The following is a 27,987-nucleotide window of genomic DNA, read 5'->3' on the forward strand; positions in this document are numbered from 1 at the left end:
ACGCCACTACTTAAGCGTCGCAACACACACACACACACACACACAAGTGCGAGTGTGTGCGTCTGTGGGGCGAAACGGCAGACAACATGTGCGCAGTCGGAGAGCGAGGGAGAGAGCAGACGAAGGAGTGCACAGAGGGGTGTGGGTCGTTGCTGTGGATGGGAGCTGAAGAACGCACGATAGACGCGCTTCCGCGTGCGTGCGGGTGTGTGTGCGCGCGCGGCTGCCCATGGGCCGGTTGATTTACCACGAGGAAGAAGAAGAGTGCCGCAACGCAACATCAGTTCACATCACATACGCATGCGCTGAACTCTTTTTCTGTAGGGTTGTCGTGCATACTCATGACAAGAAGCATGCACTTCTCGGTGCATGGCATCCCAGGGTCTCACGTACACACCCACCCTGCCAATGCCAGAACCGCCTGTGGCGGTGGCAGGCTCAAGTGCCTGGCATGTGCGGAGGGGTCACAGCGATGTAACGCCGCTGGCATGCCGGCGGTCAGGCGCTGGACGGCGTGGCATCGGGGCGACCTGCGACGGTGCACACGTTTGCACATCCACATGATGGGCACAGCGCCGACCGAGCTCGAGCGTATCCCGCCCGGCCCCTGACTGCCTGCTGGTGGGGAGCCTGCGTGCCACACCGAGGGGGATGCACCAGGTGGCGGCCGGCGTGATGGGGGCGGCTGCGAGGCGACACGCGGAGCGGTGGTGCGTAGCGTGTGAGGCAGAGGCCGTGCTCTCAGCTGACTGGGACGGCACACAGCTGCAACGCGTGTGCGAACGGCATGCTTCGCACCAGGCGACGGGGCCTGTGGCAGACAGGCGGGGGGTGGTGGTGGTGCAGAGTGGCGCTTGACTCCTGTTGCGTGGCAGAGCTGGCGCGCTGCAGAAAACAAGGAGAGGAGAAGGTGTTGTGTCCTCGCAGAAGCCCATGAACCTGCGAGGGGAAGGATACGAGCGCCCTCGCACAGCCGAGAGAAAGACACAGGAGAGGGAAAGCACCACGCATAGAGATGCATCAGACACACGAGCACACGAACACACACTAGGAAAAGGATCACCGTCACCATCGCGAGGAGCAGCCGCAGCCGCACCAGATGTTCAGTGGGCGGCGGCTGGGTGAAGGGAGACTTCGAGGAGGTGAGAAAGAGAGAGTGCGCACACATGAACACCAACAGCAGGGGCGCGATTCAGAAGACGGCAAGACGCGCAAAGCAGCAGGCAGTCCCGCTGCTTCCCAACAGCGCCCTCATCGCACAATACCGTCGGCGCACAGCTCACGCTCCAGGTGCTCGAGGGAGTAGGTTGGAAAGAGGCTTAGCAGGAAAGCCTCCGCACACTTCGCAACGACGTAGCCGATCTTACGCAGCTTCGACACAGATCCTACGTGGCCCTCTGGCTTGAAAAGACGACCGAGCAAGGACGGTGCCCCGGTAGTCCCCGTCTCGTGACTGATCTGGAAGTTTCGCACAAACTCCTGTACGCCCTTCACGGTAATGTATAAGACGAGAAGGCAGATCATATGAGTGCTGCTCAACTTGACCTGGACGTAGAGAACGAAGAAAACAAGAAGGAGCTGGAGGAGGTGCGCGCGGTTGCGTGCAACCCGATTGGCCAGCCAGTTCAAACACCCGCCGACAGCGCGGACAACGCGAGCAAGGTGACCTAGTAGTGGTGGTGGTGGTGCTTGTGCTGCCGGTGGAGGCGTGGCTGGTGCTGCTGCTGGTGTTTGGGTCGGCGTAGGACCGTCCTCGTTTGTCCCGACAATGCGCCAGCGAAGGGTGCCCACAACGACACGCTGCCCAGCCGCCTCGCTGGCCAACGCATCGGCGCCGACAGTGTCATGTGCCAGCACGCCTCCGTCTTCTTGGTCTACCGGCATTCCAGTTGCGTCGCGTCGGTTGCTGAGGTAGTTGAGCCTCCGTGATGCTACGTAGAACTGGCGGAACTCCTCAAACGACATGACACGCCGCTCCGACAGCGGCGAATTCCCATCGTGGGATGTAATCTCAGTATCCACCGTGCTCGCAGCGGCCGCATCTGGTGGTGTTGCGACCGCAGGTGGAGCTGCTTGCGCCGGCAAAAACGGCAGCATCGCCGGCCGTTCGTCCTCTGGTGGAGGCGCAGACATGGTCAAGCTAGAGCCAAGGAAAGAGAGACGAGAAGGCGAGGTTGCGTGGCACAGACCTCCCTGATGCGCACACGGAGCGGTACACACACACGCACACACACAAATATATATATATATATATATATATATATATATATGTATATGTATATGTATATATATAATAATAATAATAATAATAATAAGCGTCGGTGCGAGAGGAAGCTGCGCTGAGGGAGAGCAGAGGCAAGCGAGCGATGCGGAGACGGCGAGGGAAAAGCCGCATCGGTTCTTGCGTGCCTGCGCATGTTTTGAGCTGTGCGCTGCTTCCCTGCCAATGTACATGGCAGAGTGCACCACAGCAGCACCGCGGTGGGAACGCGGACTTGTAAAGAGAGAGAGAGAGAGAGAGAGAGGACAAGGAGCGGGCAGACTGGCGGCCACAGAGCATCCCACCCACCCACCCCCCCCCACCCCCTCCCCTTTTTCTCTCTACCCGGACCCCCGCTTGTGTGAAGCAAGGAGGTGAAAGGAAAGGAGGCATCGAGCACGACTCTCCAGAAACGCGCGCGCAGGGAGAGATCGTGAATGCACACGACGCCTCAGACGCCGGTGCGCGCGCAGCCCCATCCGCTGCTTGTTCGCTCCTCTCCCTGTGTCCTGCGCTGCGTTGCCCGGCCCTTTCACCTTTTTCGGGGAAGGAAATGTTTTATGTTTGGTACGTCAAATCACAAGAGAGCGAAATAAAAGCAAAGAAACTGAACTCGCCGCCGCCGCACGCCGCACGCCCACCATCACCGCCGAAGAGAAAGGAGATAGAGATGCCGTGTGGCGGTGGCGCAGTGAACGCGGGAAGAGGTGTTTCGGTGTACGAGAGAGAGAGAGACAGCGTGAAACAGTAGACAATCCTTCTCGCTTCTCACGAACCCACAGAGACACACATTTACGCGTAGCCAAACTTCTTCAGCACCTCCACGTTGTGCTTGGGCATCTTGGCGAGCGCCTCCTTGCGGGCCGACTTCCACGCGTCGCGAAGCTTCGCCTGCTTTTCGTGGTGGCGGGACGCCTTCTCCACGCGAGCCTTCTCGAGATTGGCGACGACGTCGCTGTACTTCCAGCCCACGTGCTTGCACATGTTGCCGAGCACTGTGTAAGGACGCTCCGAGCGGTAGCACACATGGCGCTGGGCGCGCGGGATCACCACGCGCCCGCCCGTGCGCACCACGTTGGGCGGAATTCCCTCGTAGGCCACCAGCGAGTTAAGCGCCTTCATGCCGCGCTTCGTGTACCGGGGCAGCATGCTGCGCACAGTGCGGACAAACACGTCGGACGGGGCACGGTGGTGGAAGGGACCCTTTGTGGGGTTCGTCAGCTTCCGCTTGCGCAGGTACTGCAGGTACTTGATCTTGTTGCGGATCTCCGTACCGGCAATGTTGAGCTGCTCGCAGCGCACCACGGTGATCTTCTTACCCAGGAGCAGCTGCTTGGCAACCACAGCCGCCGCGCGACCAAGCACGTGATCCTTCAGGTCGATCACGATGATCTCGGGGCGGTGCTTCTTGGCGCCCTTGCGCTGCGCGCGGAACGCATCCTTGCGGCTAGGAAAGGCCATTTTTCACGGTGTGGGAGGGGAGTCGTAAAACAGCGAAAGCACCTGTCGTGCGGGAGCAACGGAGGCACGGGAGGGCACATGCGCATATATGTACATGTATGTATACACGTGTAGGTGTAGGTGTGCGTGTGTTTGGAGAGGTTGTGTACGTGTGTTTGTGCGTCATGATGATCATTGAAGAGGCAAGAGGAGAGGGGACAAGGCAAAGGAAGTGAGAAAGACATAACCGCCCGCGTGCGCACCCATACCACACCCTGCAGGAAAGTGTAGAGCCGCTTGCCTTGGCAGTCGGCAAACCTCTCCCTCAATAAACAGCCGAAACGAGTGATGTCCATAGATAAGTGTGATACATTCCAATACACGCAACCAACTCGGCCTAACGGGTGACTTGCCGATTTCCACGGAGGCGCACATCCACCTGCTACCCCTCCACTTGCACCCTCTACGCACCCCTAGCGCTGGCAGAGCGATCCATGAGAATTCTGTTGTTTGCAAGGCATCATCCGGCAACACACTAGGCACGAATAGGTAGACTTGCGCATCCTTTCAGCCCCCCTCCTCCCTTTCTTTGCCGTCACTCAAGTGGGCCCTGTCGCACCTTCGCGTTCGGCACCCCCTGCGCTACGCGAGTCACAGTAGCTGATAAAGCCACAAGACGGCTTATCCGCTGCTATACGCTCTAAATGGAATATAGAGGAGGGGGAGGGCGATAATGTGTGGCGGGTATGCAAGAAAACGGTCCATACGTGCGATCCCCCCCCCTTGCCGCCGTTATACAGCGCAGCAGGCCTTTCCGGATGGACTTCGAAAGTGGACGTGTTTCTCACACATACGTCAATGCGCTGGAATGTCTGCGGCAAACGCCCGAATCGCCTGATCCTACGGCCCGCGTTCCAGCCGACATCAGCACCTCTGGCGTCGTAACCCATTCGGCCCGCCAGCTGCGCGAGCCTCGATACCTTCACAAAAAACTTCTCGGCCAGACAACGGCGCGTCTTTCACCATCGCCGCCGTCGGGGCCTCCCTCTTTCCTGACACGAAGCGCGCCGCGTTGTCCTTTCCGTAGTTTGGCAAATCAGTAGTCTGCCTCAAAGACACTCCTGTGCGGCACGCAGCCTCAGAACGCCGCTTCCCACATCCGTTCGGATTCCTGAAACAGTCAAGAACATTGTTGTTTTCTGCAGCGCGCCAGCTCTGCCACGCAACAGGAGTCAAGCGCCACTCTGCACCACCACCACCACCCGCCTGTCTGCCACAGGCCCCGTCGCCTGGTGCGAAGCATGTCGTTCGCACACGCGTTGCAGCTGTGTGCCGTCCCAGTCAGCTGAGAGCACGGCCTCTGCCTCACACGCTACGCACCACCGCTCCGCGTGTCGCCTCGCAGCCGCCCCCATCACGCCGGCCGCCACCTGGTGCATCCCCCTCGGTGTGGCACGCAGGCTTCACACCAGCAGGCAGTCAGGGGCCGGGCGGGATACGCTCGAGCTCGGTCGGCGCTGTGCCCATCATGTGGATGTGCAAACGTGTGCACCGTCGCAGGTCGCCCCGATGCCACGCCGTCCAGCGCATGACCGCCGGCATACCAGCGGCGTTACATCGCTGTGACCCCTCCGCACATGCCAGGCACTTGAGCCTGCCACCGCCACAGGCGGTTCTGGCATTGGCAGGGCGGGTGTGTACGTGAGACCCTGCGATGCCATGCACCGAGAGGTGTGTGTACCCCCTTCCCGCCGTCAGGTTTTAGAGACATAAAAACGAGAACAGTAAACGACACTATTGTGTGCATGTAAATGGATTCCGTTGTGGCACACACACACACACGCAAGCATCCTACGCGAAAGCAACAAAAAAGGAGGAGGGAACAAGTCGCCAGAGACCGCGCCACGTTGCACGAGCTGAAGCGGGCCAACTGTTTCCTCTCTGTGTGTGTGTGTGTGTGTGTGAAGAATATACAATAAAAAAGAGGGGGAAGGGGTTGGCAGAGAGACACAGACACACACACACACACACATACGAGAAGAACACGCAAGCAAGTGACGGAATGAGAGTAAACGGAAACGAAAAAAAAAGTGGGGGTATCGAAGACAAGGCAGGCACGCCGACACACGCACATACAATAGGTTGCTGTTCTCTGCCGAATGCGGTGGTGGCGTTGTTCGTCTCGTCTCGATACAGTCTCCGTACGGGAGTGATACATCGCACAGCATCCGTGAACATGGGGGTGGACCAAACAAAAAAAAAAAAAGATCGAAGGCGGAAAACTGATGAAAGGAAACGGAAAGGAAAAGTGCAGTGCGTTCGCGCGCCTTTCTGCGTGCGCGTGTGTGCACGCTTCACCATCAAAGTAAACATGCTCTAGAAACGGGAAAGACACACACCGACACACACACACACATACGAGAAGAACACACACACACACACAGAGAGAGAGAGAGAGAGACACAGTAAAATGATCGAAACATGGGAGACGAACCACGAAGAGAAGATGAGAAGTAGAGTAAGGAAAAAAGAGAAATACAACGAAAAAAGGAAAGCAGTAAGCAACGGATAGAGACAAGCAGAGTCCCTTAACGTCCGCGTGGTGCAACGCGCCATGTCGACGCAGGCCATCACACTCTAGAAATGATAACTTGTAGTGGTCTGTCTTTGCACCATTTTGGATGCGCCCATGAGCTCCACCGCCCACACAAAGGTTTCACTCACCGTCCGTCAACAACGTGAGCGCGCCCTCCAAGTTGAGGTTAGCGTCATCGTCCTCCTCGTACTCGCCATTTGGCTTGAGCACACCGAGATATCCGAAACCGTATCCGCAAATCGGGGCTGCCTCTGTTGAATCCTCCACAACCGCAACTCGCTGGGATAGTGGAAGCTCCGATGCAACGAGCGCCTTGGCTGCTGCTGTCTTGTTTGCCTTTTGCTCATTTGCCCGTAAGACACGCATGCGACGTCTAAGACGCTGCTGCCGTCGCGAGATGTTGCTCCGCCCATCGTCGCCACCGCTGTTAAGGGATCCCTGCCTCGGCGTCACCCGATGCTTGCGGGACGCGATGATGCGTTGCAATCTTTCGTTGTCACTTGATCCTGGGGGACCAGGAACGACTCTGGGTTTTCGTGGCGGCCGCCTGGCTGCGTCTACCTTACCCACGCGTGCTGATGACACAACGACGAGTGTACCCACACGTTCCTCAGGAAGCTGCTCCCAGCCGCTGAGGCCACATGTAGTGCTGTTCGCTGCCCCTCGCGCTGTGCCGCAAGACCTGTCTACGACAGCTTCTTGCAAGGCCTGCTGTCGGTGCCCATCTCCGTACGAGCAAGATATGGTGCTATGTTCATCCTTGGCCACTATGTCCTCGTTGTCCACGAGGCGCATATAATCGCATTGGGAAGGCGCGCTGGACAATCCCTTTCCTAAAGCTGCCCCAACCTGTTCTGAGGCACTTGAGGAAACGTGAGGATAGGGCGGCGACAGGGCTGTGTCTTTCAGAGGCTTCAGCCGCGGCAGGATTACGGAGTGCGTCGAAAGAGGCGACGCCAGCGAGGACGGTGACTCAGCGCATGGAGCAGCTGCTGTGCCGAAGGAAACGTCACCTGTCAAGGGTACGTCAGACTTGGAGTCGACATTTAGCAGAGACGACAGATGTTCAGGTGTAGCGGCGGCTGTCTTCCAGATCGGTGGAACATACGCCGGAACTGCAAAAAGGGCCATGCCCTTTGGTGTTGCGGCGATGCACGACTGCTCGTCACTGCTCGTGAACACACACGACATCCTTCCAGTTCCAGTGAGAGTGATCGCGTCAATGCAGGTTATAGATGGGAGATTGAACACAGTATGCACGATGCCAGCAACATGAAACACCACCTGTACCCACTTGTTGCGCGGAATGATAAGGGGAAGATAGGCAGTTGTCAGCTCATCAGCCGTCTTGTCGTATCGAGCAGCTGCAACATTGGTGCCAATTATCAGTTTTGTCCGCTTCACTGTGTATTGACTCACGAGGATCTCAACCGCGAAATGGTCCGTGGAGTTGAGGCAGATTTGAGCCGCCAAAAGAGAGTTGTGTAAACGCAACGAAGAGAGAGGGCGATCCTCGCGCGGAACTTGCACGCGGGTTTGAGAAGGCGTCCCTTTCATGATAAGAACTGGCTTCTGAATGTGCTTGTCGACGTGAATGGAGCATCCACGTGGATTCACCACCTTTGCGTGCATCAACAGCTCGCTGTTGGCCTCCATTACAAGCTGTAGTTCTGTAGCCATCGTGAAGGTCTAATCGAAAATATATATATATACTCAAAATGGCAAATTTTCAGTTTGACAGCTTCGAGTGTGAGCTAGCCGTGTGAAGCGATTGCGCTCGCACACGCTCGTACCACTGAAACAGCCCTATTCACTTTTCGAGGGGACCGCACAGAAGAAAGCCAGAGAGCACGGCGCATTCTGAGCAGAAAGACATGCGAGAAAAGGAAACGAATTATCATAAATGACAGAACTCAGACTAGAGAAAGCTAGAAACATGTGCACAAAGGCTGGTCAAGGGGACATTGCATTCATCAGCGGAGGAGGGCAAGCCCCCTTTTCAAGCACATCTCTCGTGCCGCGTGGAGCGAACAGCCGATCCAAAGAGAAAAGGGAATGGTAGCCTGCTTTCGACAGAACCCTTTCTGCTACATCGCACTTTGACAAAAAGGTGTCTCTTGTTTCGTTTCGTTTTTATCACGTTTAACTAGTGTTTGTAATGATACTCGGTGAAGCCCTTCACGCTCGAGCATGAACACAAAAAATATACACAATGAGTAGATGCGGGGTAGTGCGTGCGGATCTATCTGAAGAAGGCGCCTGGTGCGCTCTCATCTATTTTTCCCTGTCAGTCGTGGCTCAGAGGGTTTGGAAGCGGATCCCGAAAAAGCATGATATCCCGCTGCTGGACAAAGTCTGGTGGCTCCAACGTGATGATGCTGCATACACCCTTCTCATCCACACGTAAAATGCCGCCTCTATTCCCGAACTCGTTGCAGTAGTTAGTTGCCGAGAAGATGGTGAGCAAATGCCGTTTTTTGTGATCCGGGAAAAACTGGAATCCTTCTTCGACCACCTGATGTGCGCGGCACACCAAATCAATGTCATTCTCAACTAAAAACCGCTCCAGTGCCCGTTCGGAAAACACAGATGAAATTCTGCGCGAGCTCGGGGCCCAGTCCACACCAGCTGGCAGATCCGTTTCGGGGTCTGCCCACAGAAGGTCACAAATGATGCCGGAGTGCGGGACGTTGCACGGACGCGTGTCCGGGATGTCTCGCACGAAGCGGAGCTCCGCGGAGAGACCGCCGTGTACGCAGAAAATGGAGCCGTTGACCAGGGCCGCCACAGGTAGAATACGGAACAAATCGGTGAACATTTTGAAAAGTTTGATGTCATAGCGCCTCTTGCATTCATCGTAAAACCCATACAAGAGCATGATTTGTTCGTCCTCGTGGTTTCCGCGAAGCATAGTCATGTGCCGCGGAGAAATAATCTTGAGAGCGAGCAGTGTCACAACGACCTCAACGGAGCGAGCGCCGCGGTCGACATAATCGCCAAGGAAGAGAAAACTGTATGTTTTATCATCGATCGATGAGCTGGTCTCTTTACGTGCCTTCTTCGCATCAGTTCCGAAAACGGTGCCTCCCAGTGGTGGGCACCGCTTGAAAATGTTAACCAAGTCGTAGTACTGCCCGTGTAGATCACCGCAGGCGTAAACAGGGGAATCTAATTCGACAAGCATCGGCTCACTGGCTATTATAGCGCGTGCCTTGATGAGAATTTGCACGATGAGACCCTCGGGGATTCGCTGCTCTTCCAAAACTTTGCTCGTGTAGCGCTCAGGAAGAAGTTCTAAAAGGCGGTAAAGCACATCATTCTCTTTTTCCACAGAGAGAGTATCTGTAGGAAGGCTACTGAGCGCACACACGGACAGATCCACGGTGAATCTCCCTCGCTTCGTGTGCGCCATTTGCGCATAATCACCTGAGACTCTGAGTTGCTGTAGCTGCAATCCACCGTAGGTTTTGAGAAAGAGTTGCGCCGCTTTCGAGTGTGCAACGTAGTACAGATGGCACCCGTGACGAAGAGAGATAAAGAAAGCAGAGGTGGATATAGCGAAATAATTGGAGCATGGGTTATTTATTTCAATGTGTCGCTCTACCGCGAACACGACAGCAAGTATATCCTTACACAGCCACAGTTCACCGCCCTCTATTACACTGCGGCCAAACTCGGGCCATTTAGGACGAGCCGCTTTGCCACCGAATCGGTGGATATGCGCCTTGCGGGCTTTTACTGTCCTTCCTCGCCCTTTCTTCGCTTACGTGCTGCGCGATCAGCGCCAGACAAGACTCGAGGTGCACAGCATGCCGTGAACTAAGCAGGCCTGGCCCAGGGTCGTGCTCGCGGGTGAAAGCGTTGGCGTTCGTCGTGTTGGTAGGGAGCGGCCAACGCGCATGCCGGATGTGCCTAAACACAAAGCCAGCCAGTGTAAGTTTAGGGCCCTCGGAGGTGACAACCGGAGCAGTAACAACAAAAAGAAAGATGGCGGCTCTTCCTACCCGACGGCGCTGAGACAAGAAGATTGTCTGGTTGTTAGATGTGATGCCAGTAAAGGGTCTGCAAGCCCCCTATCAGTAAGTGACAGACGCCAATCGAGGAGGAGTAATTGCAGACCTGGTCACCCCGCAACAGAAAGACAAAAAAAAATAGTAACATGGGGAAAAACTTAGGCACGTTACTCGTCGTTGGAAGTAATACGCTTCACAGTTCTTTCAGCTATTTTTGTTGTCGTTAGTCAGTTGTGTAGAGGATATTCTGCTTCCCTACACGCTTAGCTCTCGTCATCACCACCTGAAACTGGGGCATAGACGAGAGTGGGAGGCTCATCATCGAGCACAGAGTCATTCTGCTCAGCCCACGGCTGAGAACGACATCGCTTCCGAGACGCGGACACTCCTGGCTCTCTGACAGAGCGGAATGGCTCGGGTGTCCAAGAAAGCAGAGAAGCCGGTGGGGTGCCAGGGGCGAAATAGCAGTCAGCGCTGCTAAGAATGCACCCACTCAAAATGACTGCACTGACTGCAGGTCCGGTGCCTCTCTGAAACAGCAGCAGGCGAACGCTATCCCCAGAGAAAAGCTTCAACCTCACGGGAACGGAAAACTGGGCGGTGTCAGTTACTGCTAGGGGAACCGGAGGACCAACTACCTTGCCATCGGAGTCAAGGCGCTGCATGAAGAGGCACACTTGTCGCAGTGAAGATCCTGCTACGGATGCCTTAAAGACTATAGATGATACCTCGATCGAATTCGTTGTTGGCGCTACGGGGACTTGCAGGTCGGTTGAGTGGGTTGCTGTTTTTAAGGCGGTCACACCCTCCACCTCGATCGAGAAGAGCATCGGGACATCTGTTAGTCCGTTTTCCTCTTCGAAAACAGAGTAGAGGGATTTCCTGAATGGCAGCCCTGCTTTTTCGAGCATGATGAGCACTACAGGAGAGATACCTCCCTCCACGCGAAAAAAAAAAACTAAGGAGGTATGGGAAAGCGAAAAAGCGCTGGAAATGCGAAGACGGGAGAATTAGTTGACATACAGTTTTTTTTTTAAGTCTCAGCTTCCAAAATTGGCAGGAAAACGATCCTTCCGCCATAATGTCCATCGCAGAACCACAGATAAAGCAGATGGCGAGTGGAGTGAAGATGAAAAACAGTTGGTGGTGGTGTTTCTCATTTGGGAGGATGCAGTTCCGGGCTAAACTCGATTCGGCTGTAAGACGCAACCGCAGTGCTTTTGAGGTCTCTCGCACGATCTGCTGTCACACCGCGGGGTGGCATAGCGATGCTTGTGCGGCACGACGCACTCTTGTGCTCGAAAAGAACTGCCCGTATGCAACAACAGGGTGCAGTAAACACGTTTCTGGGGGGTGCGTGTGGTTACAACCCCATTCTTCCCTTTCGCTCAAAATTTTCTCAGTGAACCGTAATTCGAGCACCTTTTCAAGGCTGCTGCCACAGATTTCCCTCGCCCGTTGCTCTTACTAGTTTGAAAAAAAGCACATGCACTCTGATAAAGCGAGCCCTTGCGCTCAAGGTGCGCTGAGAGAGCATTTTAGTCTTGCTCCCTTTTTCTTCCATTTCTGTTACTCTCCGTCCCCCCCCCTCTTTGCCGCTGAGGGGATTTTCCAAAAGTGCTGATTCCCCTTGATGGACAACAAGGCTTGTCAACGGTGAAATGCTGTCGCTGGTCACTTGCCCAGTGCCTTTAAGCTTCTTCCTGTGCGAAAGGGTTGTCTTCCCTACCTAACGGTAGGTGCTCCTCCACATTTGTGTCATGGCTTCTCAACAGCTTGCCGACTGCAGGGCGGCCACCTGGAGCACTCAGTAGCAACACCATGGCAGAACTACGTCCATACACTTCCGCTCCTGTTTATCACCTTTTCTTTTCCGTTGCTTGTAGAGAACGCACACCGCTCTCGCTCGCAGCCTCGTCGCCCCCCAGCCCTAGTGGCACCTCACTCTTTTCTTTCTGGCCACAATGAGGTCCGCATCTGCATATGGTCTCGACGGGCAAGCGAGGTCGCTGTGCTCGCTGTATCACCCATCGCTAAACTCCCAGGAGTGTCACCGCTTTCTCATCGGAACCGCCAACCCTTCGGCGGACAACAAGATTCACCTCATCGAGTATCAGGACGACACGAAATCGTTAGAGTGTGCCACGGTATGGTCACACAACGACCCGGTAATGGGGTTGTGGTGCTCACCCTCTCTTTCTGCGGACAGTCTCCTCGCTGTCTCATCGCTGCGGAAATTGGTGGTTTTCCAAATTTCGGAAAATGTATTGAATGAGCCCAAGTGCATTGCCACAATGAACAAGAACTACAGCCGTGTGTTATGGGATTTGGACGGGCTCCAGAGAGAATTCAGGGCAGTCCATCAAAACACACTGACCACGGTCTTCTTGAGCTCCTCTAAGCTCGGTTCGGAAACAGTCAACTACACAAGCAGTGGAGGTTTCATTCGCTGTGCCGCCTTAGCGCCTTACGACCCCAATCTCTGCCTTATCTCTTGTGACTCTGATGGGCTGCAGCTTGTTGATCTGCGTAGCAAAAAAGCGTCTTCCTTCGCGACTACCAAGTACAGCCACGGCTTCGGCTACACGACGGCGGTCGACTTTGATCGCTTAAAGCCCGGGCAGTTTCTCTCCGCAGGCACGGACGGCTACGTGTACATTCACGACATCCGCTACAATACCTCCTGCTCTCTCGCAATACTGCGGCACATGAAAGCACATGAGCACGCAGTGCAGAGCTGCTCGTTCAACTCATTTCGAGACGAACTTGTTCTGTCGTGTAGCTCAGATCAAACTCTCAAGCTGTGGGATGTCGAGCATAACAACGAACCAAAGTGCCTTCGGCGACTCGCAGACTATGGAGACAGCGTTGTTGCCCTCTGTTGGAGTGGCAATAGCCCATGGGTGTTTGCAGGCCTGTCTTTCAACGGAAAACTCCTCGTCGACACAGTTCCCAACGAAAAGAAAATGAGTATTTTGCTCGACGAAAAGAAGTGGTGTGAGACTTGACAGAGCATTTTTTTGTTGCTGTTTTGTTCTCTCCAGATACTTCCTTTTATCTTGCCTTCAGAAAAAGGGTTTCGGGTTAGATGCTTGTCGGTCGTCCGACACGCAGAAGCTGCTTTTCAGTGATGCTGATAATTATCGGAATATGTGCTGCCGCTTTGTGTGCGTTCTTAGACAGTTTTCTGAAAACTGCTGTTGCAAAAGGAAATAGTAGCGGGAAGAGGTCGTTGAGGTAGTTGCATCAAGTGCGCTTTTTTATGCAAACCGCGGAATAAGCGAATTCTTGCCGCGTTTGACGTCGATGGTAGCGCTCTGTGCGTACAAAGAGGACCCATTGCTGGCGGTTCTGAAAAGGGGAAGACTTGCTTTCGTTGAGTGCCTCACGTCAGGCTTTTCTTTGCTCATCCATGTCCTCCTTCAAAATATCTCTGCTTCTGTTGCGCTCCTTTTCTTTCCGTAGCCACAATCATACCGCTGAGCACATTTTTCCACTAATAATACAGCTTCATTTTGCTTTGATGGGCTGGGCAAGGCCATTTTCATGCATTGTTTTCTAATCGTATCACAAGTAAAAAGCCTTTTCTATGTCGTCCTCCGAAGAGCTCCGTAAGCAGATAGAGGCTATTGCCTCCCAGATCGCAGACATCAAAAAGACGAAGGGTACTGATAGTGATGAGTACAAGTCGCTGGTGAAGCAGATGGGTGCGCTGCGCAGCCAGCTTCCGCAGGATGAAAAGAAGACGAAGAAGGACAAGACGGTAGAGCCGTCGTACTTCGAGTCGCGCCTGGCGATGGTCAAGGAGATGGGTCTTCTTGGCGCTGCCTACCCCCACAAGTACCACCGTCAATACACAATTCCTCAGTATCGCAGGAAGTACGCGCCTTTGCTTACAGAGCCCGACACATCCCTCGACGAAACGGTGACAATCGCGGGCCGCATCATCAATAAGCGTAGCTCCGGTTCGAAGCTGCACTTCATTACTATCCAGGGCGATATGGAGATTGTGCAGGTGATTTCTGCCCTCACGGAATACATTGACCAGTCCAAGTTCGCTGAGATCCACTCCAAGCTGAAGCGCGGCGATATCATCGGTATTGCGGGTAAGCCGTCCCTATCCAAGAGCAACGAGTTTTCCCTCAAGGCAACCGAGATTACGCTTCTTTCAACTTGCTACCACATGCTCCCCGACGACTACTTTGGCCTTTCTTCCTTTGAGCAGCGCTTCCGTCAGCGCTACCTCGACTTTATTGTCAACCGCGACAATATCAAGACCTTCATTCAGCGTGCAAACATCATCAAGTACATTCGCAAGTTTTTCGATGAGCGGGACTTCGTGGAGGTCGAGACGCCGGTGCTCAACCAAATCGCTGGTGGCGCCGCGGCGCGTCCTTTTGTGACGCACCACAACGACCTCAACCAGACCATGTTCCTGCGTATCGCGCCGGAGCTCTACCTGAAGGAGCTCGTCGTCGGTGGCATGGATCGCGTGTACGAAATAGGCAAGCAATTCCGTAACGAGGGCATCGATCTGACCCACAACCCCGAATTCACAAGCTGCGAGGCGTACTGGGCGTACATGGACTACCACGATTGGATGACCGCAACGGAGGACCTTCTGTACGGCCTGGCCGTGGAGCTTCACGGCTCGCCAATCGTCCGCTATGCGCCGAAGGACTCAGAGGGCAAGCCGCTGCCAGAGGCCACCTTCAACTTCAGCAAGCCGTTTAAGCGTCTGCACATTATTCCGGAGCTGGAGAAGCGCTTGAAGGTATCCTTTGACAACGTTGACTTCGAGTCCGATGCGGGCATTCAGTTTCTGATGGACCTGTGCAAAAAGCATAAGGCTGACTGCCCTCCACCGTACACGGCGCCTCGTCTTCTTGATGCCCTGATCGCTGAGTTCCTGGAGCCCGAGTGCCACGACCCCTGCTTCATCTGCGATCACCCTCGCGTGATGTCACCTCTCGCCAAGTGGCACCGCAACGACCCTCGCCTGACGGAGCGCTTTGAGCTGTTCGTCAATAAAAAGGAGCTTGCTAATGCGTACACGGAGCTGAACAACCCTATCGTGCAACGTGAGGAATTCCTTAAACAGGTGCGGAACCGTGACAAGGGTGACGACGAATCTATGGAGATCGATGAGGGCTTCGTCGCAGCACTGGAGCACGCGCTGCCGCCCACTGGTGGATGGGGTCTTGGCATCGACCGCCTTGTGATGTTCCTCACAAGTCAGTCCAACATCAAGGAAGTGCTTCTGTTCCCTGCCATGAAGCCTGAAGGCAAGAACGCGATTAGCTACCCTCCGGGAACGATGCTCAATGGTCAGGGCGTTCCTCTGTTGTAGTAGTAGTCTACCGTTTTTCTTTTTCTTGTCCGCTTTTATGAATGTGATTCTCTTCGTCGAGGCAGCAGCGATGAAGCTACGAGGTGGTCATAGCGGCACGTGTCTGTCAGTTTTGCCTCGCTTCTCTCATGGCGGTTATGCCCTCCGGCGTACATCAGAAGCGAGCAGAGACAAATAAAAGGAAGAAAAAAGAAAGACAAGCTGCTGTCAAAACCCCAGCACAGCGCTCATCCCTTGAGTCCGACTGGAACACAGCAAGCGAGGTCAAGTGTTGTTCGATTCGAAGGCCTCCCTCCCTCCCTCTCCCTCTCTCTTCGAGCCCTTTTCGTTTCCCTCCTCCCTAAAAAAAAAGCAAAGAAGGGGGAGGGAGGAGGTGGAAGACCTACACGTAAAAGGAAGAATGTGGACGGTGAGACGCAACGAAGAGGACGCAGCGTTTTTTTTTTCGTTGATGATTCAAAAGTAGTGGGAAACCTGCGCGGGGCGAAGCGCGCTCGGTGCACAGAAGCAATTCGTGGCGTTCACATGCGCTTTGCTGTCGTCTTCGATGACGTGGTAGCGATAAGCAACCGCCGAAACAAGTCAAAAAGCACAGAAAAATAGCTCAGGCTGATTCTCTTTCGCTTTTCTTGGGTGTTTGGCTCCCTCCTCCAAAGGTGCTTCGCTACGCCACACTATACACCTGCTCGTGCGCGCAAAGCGCTTGCGCTTACTTCTGCAGCCCTAGGTGTGCAGCGCAGTTTCAGTAGCAGCAGTGACACACTGTACCTTCTCTGAATCTCTCTCCACTCGACTTTCCTTTTTTTGTTGTTGTTCGTTTTTTTCTCGTGGCACGTTCTCATTACGGGATGTGGTGAACCCTAAGAGGTACAATCTCTCTCAGGCGGCGCGCACACACAAGGTACGGCAACAACTTATAGGGTAGGTTTTGTCTGCAGCAGAACAACTGCTCTCTATTCGCATGGCAGCAGTGGCTGTACTCTAGGTGCTTGCGTCTCTAGCGTGGGGAGTGCAGCGGCAGCGTCTGGTTAGCAGTCAAGCGATTTGGGCGATCGTTGTTTTGGGAGTGTGCACGATAAGCAATGCAGCGCATTCGACTTGTCGGGGTGGGACGAACCGCCATCGGCGCTTTGAAGCGGAGCAGCATCGATCTAGCGCGGGAGGCCATGGAGCGCGCCTTTGCGGAGGCCAACATCGCTGCCAAAGACGTTGGCGCCCTCATCGCCACCCCCTCGCTCTCGTCTGGGCACTTCATGCAAGCGCACTACCTCGCCACACAGTTCCAGCTCACTGCCGCAAATCCAGCGATGCTGTTCAAAACGGTAGACACGGGTGGCGCCAGCCCGATCAGCAGCATCGGCGCTGCGCTAGACTTCTTCCGCCGCATGCCGGGCCTCAACGTAGCTGTAGTGGTGTCGAGCGATGCGGTGCACACTCTGCCAAGTTCCGAGTTCGCGAAACGCTCGAACGAGAGCGTCCCTTCTCCCTACCTGGCAGAGCCGCACATACCACATGGCTACGACTTTTACGCGCAGTGGCAAATGAAGCGGTACGGGTTGAAGCGCGAGCAGCTGGCAATGGTGCCGGTGCTCATGAGCGCCATGTCCGTGCGACACCCGGATGCCATGTGCAGGAGGCGCTACTCCTTGGAGGAAGTGCTCGGAGCTCGCCAAATCGCACCTGTGACGAATCTTCCCGAGTGTGCGCGTCGCGCAGACGGTGCAGTCGCAATCGTGCTCGCACGGGAGGAACACTACAAGCAGCACCTCGCGACGGGACCGCTCGACGGCCGCAGGCCGTACGTCCTTGGCGTCGGCGAAGCCTCCGGCCCGCTTTACCCGCCAGCCACGCACGAGGAAGTGACGCCTGAGACGTTCTCGTGCCATCGCGCCATGCGCCTGGCGTACGAGGCGACTGGTGGACTCTCCACCTCTGACATCGACTTCTTCGGCTTGTACGACTGCTTCCCGATCTGCTTCATTCGCGCCTTGGAGGCGGCTGGGTTGTGCAGGGAGGGCGAGGGCGGGCAGATGGTGGAAGAGGCCTACCGTAGGGCGGTGCAGCATGGCGGCGATGTGGACCCGAGCGAGTTCCCCATCAATACCCACGGCGGTCTCATGTGCTTCGGAGCGCCGTGGGAGGTGCCGGCAATGTACAACGTGGCGGAGGCTGTCGCGCAGTTGGGTGGTCAAGCGGGGCCGCGGCAGGTCCACCCTACCCCGCGACGTGCGCTTGTGTACGGCAACGGCGGCATTTTTTCCGCTTCGGCGGTGGCGATCCTCAGCACCGACGCACCGTAGGCCGCTGCAGCCCGCTGCAAGACATCTCTTTGCGCATGCCGTGCGTGCTCACCCAAAAGGCATTGTGGGGATCCCAAACGCACATGCCTTCTGCGTGCGGCCACCTGAGATTTGACGACGCATCGGCTCGCTACCGCCACACTCCTTGTATGGCACTACCTCTTTTTGCTCCGCTCCTGCGAGCGTCCTCTAGTCTTTCGTGTTGGTTTCCCTTCAACCCCCCTCCTTTCATCCTGCACGCGCCCGGTGGCCGCGACGGTGCAGCGGTGTTTATGTTGTTGGCCTCTACTCGTGTGTGAATGTGCATCGCCGTTGCATGCAGCCAGCCGTTGCTGCCGAACGCCACCGCCACTACCGCAGCACCCACAATCCTTCCCCTTCCCCCTCTCGCAAGCACTTCCCTCCCTTTGGTAGCCATTGAGGCCTGAAAACATCCGGAACGCCGTCAGAGCGTCCCCCTCTGCGCACGCTTCCCTTTCTCGCTGGCTTGGCCATTCGTCTGCGTGTGCGCGCGTGGGGCTAAGGAAAACCGCGGCACTTAGCTACCGTTCATGCGTGCAGGCGCGTAGCGCAGCCACGCTGCTCGACTGAAGCTCCAAAGCAAACACATCTGTGGTGGATGCTAGTACCACTCCATGGTCAAAAGCGGCCTGACGGGTCTTCCCACGCACACACACACACACACACTTCCCTCCTCTTCAATGCCGCAACAGTACGGTCCCCCCTGTCCTCTCTCCTCGCTTCTCTGGCAGCGCCTTCAGTTCGTAGTAGTAGTAGTGTGTGTTGGTGTCTGTGTCACCTTCCACGCACAGTCGACTTTCACCATAGAAAGCAAGAGGAGGACGAAAAGGAGAAGAAAGAGGGGAGAGACTGCTGCGCCAAGTGGCAGGGTAGCCGTGCCCCGCATGTGCATCCATTCCCCGCCATCACGACGGTCTTGCACACACACACATACACGCGCGCCACCTCCGACGCAACTTTTGGACGTCAAAACAAGAAAACGATCCCGTAACGGCACCGTCGCATAACGTGAGCAGCACAGGCGTGAGAGACAATCACCGGCAAGGATGCGCGCCTCTACGGATGGGCCAGCGGCACGGACAGCGGCCGATCTCGACGAGATGGACGACAAGCTGCGCCGCCTCGGCCTGAGCGTGGATCGCCCCACCACCACGCCGCCGTCCTTCGCCCTCTCAGCGGCGCACGGCAGTGCGGACTACATTCACTCCATCCGCGCAGCCAAGGCGGAGAAGCAACAGGCGCGCCTGGACAGGTTGGCGCGGCTGGCGGCCGCTGCAGAGAAGCAGCAATCATCGAACTCTGTCGCTGTCGTTGTTGCTGCTGCAGCATCGTCAAGGACTGGCGCTGTCACCGACACCTCCCGCGCGGATCATACAGCTGTGGGCGACAAGGCGTTGCTCGCGAGCGACGTTGCCGATGCCGCCTTGAGAGCGAGTGAGAAGAGCAAGAGCGACCTCGCGCAGCAACTCCGAGCGGAGCGGATGCTGAAGGTCGCCTCGGACCACCAGCAGAGCCTCGCGGAAGAGCATGACCAGCTGGTTTCCATGCTACCGTTAAGCAACACGGTGTCACACTCGCTGACGGTCACAGCGCCGGAGTGGCGGGAGCGCAAGCGTCGGGAGACGGCGGTGTGGTGTGCAGGGGTGGCGCGAGGGCTGACTGAGTTGGCCATGGAGGTGTCCGACAACCGACACCTGCCTGCCACAGGGCTTGGTGGCCGACCCGTGTACCGGCTGCACCAAGACCTGTCCGTTACGCAGTGGCGGCAGTGGTTGGAGAAGCTGGTGTTTCCTGCGTCGCCGTCAGCCGCCGCAGCGGAGATCAAGCGACGCAGCGATGATGGAGCTGCCGGCACCGACAGCGAAGTCGTTGACTCCTCAGCCTCGAGGAGTGCAGATGCGCAGCAGCCGCTACTGCAGCAGATGCTCGACGCCAGCCTGCAGCTCGAGGCGGCAAAGTGCATCACGTCGGCGACTGAGGCTGCAGCGCAGGAGGCCGTGCGAGCGCAAGCGGAGGCCGTGACGTGTGTCCTGGCTAAGCTGCATGCAGAGGTGGCACGTCAGCGCAAGGCCGCCGAGGAGGCTGTGCGGCTGGCCGCTGACGAGGCCAACCTCCTTGCTCCACATTCCATAGAGGGCGATGTAGGCGTCGCTGGCACTCTTCACCGCGAGGAACTAGTGCCGGGGTGGGCGCAGCGGATGCCGCCGGCGGCGTGCCTCGTCTATGGCGACGACCTCAGCGGCGCCCGGCTCCTGGCTGAAACGATCGAGTTGTGCGTGCAGCGCAAATCGCATCAGCAGCAGGCCCCTTCATCACAGTCGCCACATCGCCGGCTTGCCGCATCGCGCCAATACTCGCTCGCAGCTGGAGAGGGCGCTGAAACCAGCGCGGTTGATTTTTCGCCCACTACACTCTCGTCCACTGCACCGACCTCCGCCGCCGCACCGGTAGAGGATCTCTTCTCCCATTTTGTAGTGAGCGAAATCGGTGTCGAGAGCAGCGACCCCTCGATGGCAGAGGGGGGCGTGGTGGCTACGTACATCACCCCGCGCACGCTGCTCGGAAACAGTGTGCTGGGTGCTGGGGGCGGTGATGCGAAGCGAAGCGGTTCTGCAGGGCGTTCGCAGCGGACGCAGCAACACTCTTCGGGTGGCGGCGGCAACCCTGGTGGCGGTGGCAGCGCATCTCAGGGGGTCGCCACCGCCGCTGGCCCCGGCACCAGCAGCAGCATCTCCTCCCGCTTCAGTCAACGGGTGAATGCGGTGTCCGCGGAGGGCCGACGCGAGAGCGAGCAGCTGATTGAAGCTGTCGTAAGGGAAGTGGTGCGAGTGCATCGCCACAACTTGGGCGTCTTGGCGGGTGATCGCATGCCATCGTGGGCGCCGAAGCCAACGGCCCCCGCCCCTGCCCCTGCTGCCGGCTCTGTCGCCACAGCAGAGGAAATCAGCCAGCCCAGCGCGGCGGCCTTGGGGTCCGTGCCGCTTCGTACGCTCTTCCTCGTTAGTTTCTCCGACTCCGCCTCCTTCGTTGAAGTGCTAGCGCGGCGGCTGAGGCAGGCGACGGCGGCGGCGGAGACGGAGCTAATGGAGATGGAGGGCCGTCGGCGTGCTGCCGAGCAGCAGGCAGCGGCCGCCGCTGCAGCGGCCGAGTCGAGCAAGCAGCGCACGTCGCCGCCAGTAAAGGGGGTGAAAGGTGCCTCACCTGGGCCGCCGCGCTCCAAGAGCAACCGACTTGCCAAGACCGTGGCCGGCGTGGAAGAGCAGGCCGTGTCCGCCTTGGTAGAGGAGCTTCAAGCCACGATGGCGATGCCGCCGCTCGGAGTGCTGGCAACCTTCCTCGTCTACGACCTTCCGACACGCCAGCGGCGGCTCGAGGCGGCATCGTTCGCGACAGACGCGGCGGCAGCACAGCGGGCCAGCGGCGACGATGGCGAAGATGACCTCAGCAACTTCTCGGGTGCGGGTGGTGGCGCGCTGCTGCGCTCCGCGGGACCAGAGTATACCCATCCCGTGTACAACCCATCCTCGGAGGAAATCCAGAGTTTCGGGCCTCCGTCGACGGCCAAAGAGTTTGCGCCGGCGCGGCTCATTAGCGCCCGTCCCGGCAGCCTCTCGGGTGGATCCTCCTCGCCATCTCTGCTGTTCCCCCCATCGCCCCCCGGTGCCGCGTCCACCGTGACGACAGCGTCGACTCTCTGCATGCAAACCTGGAGCGTAGAGCGGCTGCGCACCGAGCTCAAGCAGCAGCACGCACAGCAACAGCGCCAGCGCAAGGACTGGATGGCCGCAGTGGTGGCTCATGCACACCGCGAAAGCATGGAGACTGTCTCCGGGGGACTGCTCAACGTCGGGGCCTCGTTCCGCCACGCTGTGAAGCGCCGCGACAAGCCGACGGCGAGCGGAAGCGCTAACTTCGCCAGCGCCTCACCAGATTTGGAGCGTGAAGGCTCCATCCCACGGCGCGCAAGCATGTCAATGATATCTCGGGCCGTCGAGTCTTCGGCAGTGACGGCTGGCAATCTGCTCGAGGAGAAGGGGCTGCCGCGCGCACTCTTCTTTGTGCGTGTGCAAGACGTGAGCGACCCCACGACGCCGTTGGCCAGCTCTGTCGACCCCCAACTGGACTCTGCAAACCTGGGCACGGCGATCTGGCGTGCCGCCGCTACCTCGCAATTCCACGCAACTGATCTGCAGCATGGGTGGGCTGAGGCGCGTGCGCGAACTGTGAATGAGCTGACAACACAGCTGCGGCTGCTCTGCCGCCCTGCTGCGGGCCGCGTGCTCACGAATGAGTCCCTGGCGCCGCGGCAGCTGGCAAAGCCCTTCCGTCTGGCTGATTACCGCCTGACGGAGGCGACCTGCCTCCGCCTGAAGAAGACGAGTAAGGCCTTCCTGGGCACTCTGCCCGCAGCGCCGGCGCCACATTCCCTCGAGGGGAGTGGCGCCTCCCCGGGCGAGGCCGTAGCCGCCGCCGCTAGGGACGCGCTCGCAGCAGAGACGGAGGTGTGGGCGACCGTCCTGCAGCACGCGGAGCAGCTGTACCACCTCGTCGCCGAGGAGGTGTTTATGGACAGAGTGGCGCAGCCGGAGTGCCCTGTCGCACTGCCGGCTGCAGCGACGCTCAGTACCACGGCGCGGTTTACTGGCATCGATCAGAGCTACGCACGGGCCAAGGAGGCGATCGCGGCGTGCACGGCGTACGCTGTCGCCCATCTCGAGGACTGTCTCGCTCTTCTGTTGCGCTTCTCGGTGGACGTGTGTCTTGGCCAGCTCGCTGCGTCGGTGCGCCTGCTCTTCTGCAGCATCGCACGCCATCATCGGGCGGAGATGGATGTGTCGTTCAATGCTGTGGCCTCCGTTCTCGTGAACAGCAGCGACAAGGTCGACGAGGAGGTTCTCAGAGTCGCACCGCGACTTTCCGCCGAGGCTGCGCGAGCCCTGATCGAATCCCTGCGCCCTGTGAACCCAAGCGAGGCGAGCGCCATGCTGTCTGCCGAGCTAGCGGTGGTTTACTGGCCGCAGGTAACAGCCGTCGCAGCGGAGGTGGTCGTGCAGTTTTTCAAACGCTGCTCTCTGCACAACCTAGCCGGCGACGCCTTCTACTCGACCACGAACACGCCACAGCCACCGCAGGAAGCTCAGGTTGTCGCAAAGGAGAGTGAATGTGCGAGGGACAGCAACGCAGGTGCGGCGAACGACGCCGCGGTGCCCAAGCTGGAAGCCAAGATTTTGGCGGAGGAGCACGTTCCAGCAGCCGTGCAACTCCTCCTCGAACAGGCCATCAACGCGCCAGCGCCCCTCGCGCGTGTCGCGCTTCTTCTGCAGGAGTCACGGCGGATGGTATGTGCCGCGCGCGACGGCGCCGAGGCTTGGGTGGAGCTGCTGTACCGCGAGGCGCTTGGCATGCACGCAACGGCGCCGGTATCAACTGTGCCAAGCGCGCGACGGCCGGGCAGCCTTGACGAGCTCGCCGACGGCCCTCTGGCCGTGCTGCGCATCCACACTGACGAGGCGACGAATCTGCGGCGGCCCAGCCCGTGGCGATGCGGCCAGCTGGAGTTACTTCTGAGCTCCGTCCGCCCCGCCAAACCGAATGTCATGGTGCCCGTGGAAAAGTTCGAGCGCGGCCTCCTTGTGCATCAGCTGCAGCGCCTCTGGCGCTTCCTCCCCGACATATCTGCCGAGCTGGCGGCGAAGGCGAAGTATTCAATGAGGAACCATGAGGCGAAGACCCCGGCGCCAACGACGCGTCTGGTCCGGCCAGCCACGTTCTCCTCAGCGACTGCACGGTCCCCTGCGCTGCCGGACCCGTCGCTCGACGCGTACCTGCTGACTAGCTGCCCCTGCCGCCCCTCCGCAGAGCTACACTTTCCTTTTCTCACCACGGCAGACGTGGGGCGGCTCTCTGCAGCGGCGGCGGCCGAATTCACATCCACAGCGGCGGCGGCGGGAAAGCCGCTGGTGATGGTTGACCTAGAGCTGTGGCTGGCAAACCTCGCACTTCGCCGCTGCTGCTTTTGCGCAAAGTGCGACGCACCGGCGCCTGGTGCTGGTGGCGGCAAACCCGAGCTGGCGGCAGTGCAAACTTCTCAGTGCATGCGTGCATGCGCCGCGATACCGAGCTCTGGCGCCGTGAGGCACACCATAGCCACTCTGCCTGCTTGCGTGTTGGCGCAATACGCTGCGCTCTGCACGACAGCGATGCTGCCTTTGCCGTCTCTCGTCACAACCCCGCCTCCCTCGCTGGGCGAGATGCCGGCGGAGTGGATGCTCGTGCAATGGTGGTGGCGCGCGTGGTGCGGTGAGGACGCATGGAGTCAGTCTGAGGACGTGCAGCGGTGCTATGCGCTGTGGCGGATCTTACTGGGACATGTTCCGCCAAGCCGACCCTCGTCCCCCAACTCTGCGGCGCCGACTCTATTAACAATGGCCCCTCTCTTGTCCTCCCTACTGCGCCTCCTCGTGGGCATCGGTAGGCATGCCGGCGCCACAGAGGAGCGAGTGCGACGTGCCTTCCACTGCCTTGCGGCTCTGCGGCGAGTGCCTGCAGGAGCGCTGGACACACACACCGCCACGGCCGAGGAGAACGCTGATGTCGATGCGGCGATGACCATTGAGGACGACATGACCCTCACAGTCGATGAATGTGCTGCCTTGGGACGTCTGCTAAGTCCGACAGCCCTCACCGTCGGCAGCAACGCCCCTGTAACGACAGCGTCAGCGACAGCAGCGGCAGCGGCGGTGTCAGTAACATCTGAGAGAGAAGTCCGCGGGCACGAATTTATCACGGATGTGCAGCTTCTCCTGCAGGTGGAGGGCACCAAGGGCGTGACGCTACCACTGCTGCTCTCCTCGCGATGGGCCAGTCTACTGATGAGGGAGCACTTCTAGAGTTCGGGCGACGGTGGCGGCGGGGCAGGAAGGGCCATGCTGGTTGCACTGAAGACGCTGCTAGCGCATGCGGCATGAGGCAGACGACGACGTCCGCAGCCCGCAGAGGCGCCCTCGTTGTTGCGATCGGTTATGGGAGGTGCAGCAGGAGAAGCAAGCGGTGCCGCCCACCCACCCACGCGCCCCCTCCTCCTCTTGCCCTCTCCCTCCGCTCTGTCGACCACTGCGTGGCCGCTGGAAAACGAAATGGCCTATCTTTCTAGGAGAACACGGCGGTAGTGACGGCGCCGGCCAGATCGGTGGCAAGATCCGCATACCTTCCTATGAAAGCGGTATCACGGAGAAAACCAAAAAAAAATAGAAGAGGGAACTGGATGTACAGTAGCGCTTTGTCCCGGGTGGAATGTGGTAGGGGGACCGCCCACTCCAAGAGAAGGAGGAAGACGATGGACGGGGTCTTGGTTGACCTGCGCCTGTGCCGCCCCCCCCCGCCCCGCCCTCGTCGGCTTTGTTTTTTTCTTTTTTTTTGGAGTGTCCGTATCGTTGGCTCTGCTGTTGTCGCGGTGTCCAACCTGGCCCCATCATGTATAGGTTGCCCTTGTTCACTGTGAGGGGTTGACGCGCACCCCCGCCCCTTTCGAAAACAAAAAACACCCTTTTCGCCTGGTATTGCTCGTCACGCATATCCTTCTGCCTCCTCCTCCTCCTCCTCGGATCTCCTCCCTCCGTGGAAGCGAATAAAGCGAACGAAACAAGGGGGTTGGGTTGTTTCGTCGCCGCAGTGCTGGCGGACGCATTCACCGACCGACGCACACGCGACATTCTTACTCGCACAGCGAAAGGCGGTCCTCTGACGAGGGAGAGGAGAGGGTGGAGAGGGACACATGTAAGACGAGCGTGACTGGACGTCCTCGCATAGCTTGGCTGTCGGTCTGCCCCCCCCCTCCCTGTTCAGAACGCGAACAGATGGATGTGTCGGTGGTGGTCGGTGCCGTAACGCATCAAGCATGGATCAGCTTGCAAAGAACGTATGGGGAGCACGTGGACGCGTCTGCTTCGGCCGCCTGCATTTCTCCACCGTTCCTCATCCCTTTCCCACCACCTACTTGCGCGATCGATGCCGTCTTGTCTGCTCCCCTTAACGCGCTCGTTGCACCGCTTCCCGCGGCTCTATCACGGCCATATACTTCACCTTCCTCCTCCCCCCTCCCTCTTGGAGCAACGCTGCAATCAGCGACCACTGTGTGTGTGTGTGTGTGTGTGTGTCATTGTCGTCGTCTCGTTGTTTCGCTTGGCGCGCACGCAGTCCTCCGTGCCACGTGTTTGGCGGGTTTACGTCTTTTCGCCTGTCTCTCAAACCGTCGCGGCCACGGCGGCGGCTTTTTTTGTGTGTGTCCTCCTCTTCTCCCTCCTCCCTCCTCTTCTCCCTGGTGTTGTTCTTCGCGCAAGTGAGCGAGTGTTAGTGGATCAACGCGCATGTGTACGGTGCCCGTGCATCCCCTCCCTGTCTCTCTCTCTCTCTCTCTTGCCTCCTCTCTGCATTCCCCCTCACTACCGCCTTTCGCCCACCTCACGCACATAGACACAGTCGCTGCGGCGCTGACTCGCACGTACACGCGCACGAACACTCACCCGCTTGCAAGATGGAGACCTACAAGGATGTCATTGTAAGCCATCCGCCGGCGATGTACTCGCAGTCAGGGTACACGACACACTTTGCTTTAGAAAACTACAAGGGCATCTTGCTCTGCCAGCGACCGTCGAACCTTGGCTCGGCAGCTGGGTTCGGCGGCGCCGGCGGTGTCGATGGCTACAATCAAGGAAACTCATCCTCTCCCCCGTTCGTTCCTTCGAATCTCACTGGCAACCCACTTGGCTACGGGCCGTCCAAGGAGAGTCGCGACGCCCGTGCCGAGCGGGAGGCATTACGCGTGGCGAACCAGCGGCAGCGCCAAACAAAGTCGTCGCAGGCGCTCTCGCGCCACCGCCGCTGGCTGCGCAGCTTTGCACGGCAGGTGAAATCGATGAAGGAGTCTGACCGGCAGCTCGAGGTGGAGGCGGCGCAGCGAGCCGCCAGGGTGCGAGAGGCGGAGAAGCGCAGGCGTGCTGAGCAGCAGCAGCAGCAGGAGCTGACCGCCATCGCTGTTAGCACAGATAATGCCAGCGCGCCGCCATACAACATGCACAAGTCGATGGAAGCACACGTGGCGGCCACGCTCAATGGCACGGCTGCCGCAGCGGTGCCCTCCTCCCGCAAGCCGAAGTGGGCCTTGACGGAGGAGGAGGCGATGGACGCCGAGCTCGACTTCGACCGCGACCTCCTCGACTTCGCTGAGAACCTCGACTACGAGAAGTTCATCTCTGACTTTGAAGTCGCGGAGGCGCTGGGCGTTATGCGGGATCGCGTGGAGGAGATTGCGAGGGCAAACAACTGGTCCGTCGACGACATCCGCCGCGCGACCACCGACGATGATGACGATCTCAACTCGGTCGTGTCGCCGTCCGAGGCGCGTCTCATTCTCTGCAGCAAACAGCGGCAGCAGCAAGGTGGTGGTGCTGCCGCTGCGGAGGCTCGAGCCGCGCTCCCGGAGGCGCTGGCGGTGCACGCGCACGACTGGGACAGCAGCAGCAGTGGCCGTGGCCGGCTGCTAAAGAAGGCGATAAGCCGTGACGCTCTTGCCCTGGCGGATCGGCTGTTTGCCGCCTCGCCATCGCTGCAGAAGGTTCACACGCGGCACAGCCTTGCGCGTGCGTTGCAGCGGTGCGCCTTGGAAGGCCACGTCGACGTGACGGAGGCCACGTTGCTGCGGCACGCGTCCAAACCTAGCGCGGCGAAGGGCGGCAGCGGTGTTGACAATGATGCGGCGTCGCCTTCCCCTGCAGCGGTGGACCCTCCGGCGATTCCGGAGCCCTTAGTCGTTAAGATAGGCGCGGATGCGATGCCTGCGCCTTACAGTAGTGCCGACGGAGTCACCGGAAGTTCTGCGGCCGGCATACAGCCGTCACGTATTCTGCGTGAGCTTCAGCAGTCTAAGGAGCGTACACAAGGACTGCCGTACCTCTACCGCTGTCCCGCCATCTAGACTACACATGCACGCAGGCACGAGCTCGTGAGTG

The 27,987-nt window shown here is 58.3% G+C and overlaps 10 protein-coding genes across 10 annotated transcripts; 5 read left to right on the forward strand and 5 right to left on the reverse strand.

Annotated features, from left to right (window-relative positions):
• Positions 1 to 1,251: 1,251 nt before the first annotated feature.
• On the reverse strand, positions 1,252 to 2,454 carry LMJF_15_0195 (conserved hypothetical protein; the record flags this gene model as incomplete). The annotated part of the gene is made up of 1 exon (XM_001681883.1): positions 1,252 to 2,454. The coding sequence occupies one exon, from the start codon at positions 2,452 to 2,454 to the stop codon at positions 1,252 to 1,254; it is 1,203 nt and encodes a 400-aa protein (XP_001681935.1).
• A 598-nt stretch (positions 2,455 to 3,052) lies between these two features.
• Positions 3,053 to 3,721, reverse strand: LMJF_15_0200 (putative 60S ribosomal protein L13a; the record flags this gene model as incomplete). The annotated part of the gene is made up of 1 exon (XM_001681884.1): positions 3,053 to 3,721. The coding sequence occupies one exon, from the start codon at positions 3,719 to 3,721 to the stop codon at positions 3,053 to 3,055; it is 669 nt and encodes a 222-aa protein (XP_001681936.1).
• A 2,695-nt stretch (positions 3,722 to 6,416) lies between these two features.
• Positions 6,417 to 7,976, reverse strand: LMJF_15_0210 (conserved hypothetical protein; the record flags this gene model as incomplete). The annotated part of the gene is made up of 1 exon (XM_001681885.1): positions 6,417 to 7,976. The coding sequence occupies one exon, from the start codon at positions 7,974 to 7,976 to the stop codon at positions 6,417 to 6,419; it is 1,560 nt and encodes a 519-aa protein (XP_001681937.1).
• Positions 7,977 to 8,583: 607 nt separating this feature from the next.
• Positions 8,584 to 9,708, reverse strand: LMJF_15_0220 (putative protein phosphatase 1 catalitic subunit; the record flags this gene model as incomplete). The annotated part of the gene is made up of 1 exon (XM_001681886.1): positions 8,584 to 9,708. The coding sequence occupies one exon, from the start codon at positions 9,706 to 9,708 to the stop codon at positions 8,584 to 8,586; it is 1,125 nt and encodes a 374-aa protein (XP_001681938.1).
• Positions 9,709 to 10,572: 864 nt separating this feature from the next.
• On the reverse strand, positions 10,573 to 11,220 carry LMJF_15_0223 (conserved hypothetical protein; the record flags this gene model as incomplete). Its single annotated transcript, XM_001681887.1, has 1 exon — positions 10,573 to 11,220. The coding sequence occupies one exon, from the start codon at positions 11,218 to 11,220 to the stop codon at positions 10,573 to 10,575; it is 648 nt and encodes a 215-aa protein (XP_001681939.1).
• A 1,053-nt stretch (positions 11,221 to 12,273) lies between these two features.
• LMJF_15_0225 (conserved hypothetical protein) lies at positions 12,274 to 13,317 on the forward strand (the record flags this gene model as incomplete). Its single annotated transcript, XM_001681888.1, has 1 exon — positions 12,274 to 13,317. One exon carries the CDS (start codon positions 12,274 to 12,276, stop codon positions 13,315 to 13,317), a length of 1,044 nt encoding a protein of 347 aa, XP_001681940.1.
• A 581-nt stretch (positions 13,318 to 13,898) lies between these two features.
• LMJF_15_0230 (putative lysyl-tRNA synthetase) lies at positions 13,899 to 15,659 on the forward strand (the record flags this gene model as incomplete). Its single annotated transcript, XM_001681889.1, has 1 exon — positions 13,899 to 15,659. One exon carries the CDS (start codon positions 13,899 to 13,901, stop codon positions 15,657 to 15,659), a length of 1,761 nt encoding a protein of 586 aa, XP_001681941.1.
• Positions 15,660 to 16,741: 1,082 nt separating this feature from the next.
• On the forward strand, positions 16,742 to 17,959 carry LMJF_15_0240 (putative sterol carrier protein; the record flags this gene model as incomplete). The annotated part of the gene is made up of 1 exon (XM_001681890.1): positions 16,742 to 17,959. The coding sequence occupies one exon, from the start codon at positions 16,742 to 16,744 to the stop codon at positions 17,957 to 17,959; it is 1,218 nt and encodes a 405-aa protein (XP_001681942.1).
• Positions 17,960 to 19,026: 1,067 nt separating this feature from the next.
• On the forward strand, positions 19,027 to 24,870 carry LMJF_15_0250 (conserved hypothetical protein; the record flags this gene model as incomplete). The annotated part of the gene is made up of 1 exon (XM_001681891.1): positions 19,027 to 24,870. One exon carries the CDS (start codon positions 19,027 to 19,029, stop codon positions 24,868 to 24,870), a length of 5,844 nt encoding a protein of 1,947 aa, XP_001681943.1.
• A 1,643-nt stretch (positions 24,871 to 26,513) lies between these two features.
• LMJF_15_0260 (conserved hypothetical protein) lies at positions 26,514 to 27,953 on the forward strand (the record flags this gene model as incomplete). The annotated part of the gene is made up of 1 exon (XM_001681892.1): positions 26,514 to 27,953. One exon carries the CDS (start codon positions 26,514 to 26,516, stop codon positions 27,951 to 27,953), a length of 1,440 nt encoding a protein of 479 aa, XP_001681944.1.
• Between the last annotated feature and the right edge of the window lie 34 nt (positions 27,954 to 27,987).

Source organism: Leishmania major, chromosome 15 (genome assembly GCF_000002725.2).
Source record: "Leishmania major strain Friedlin complete genome, chromosome 15".
In the NCBI taxonomy this organism is placed as follows: Eukaryota; Euglenozoa; class Kinetoplastea; order Trypanosomatida; family Trypanosomatidae; genus Leishmania; species Leishmania major.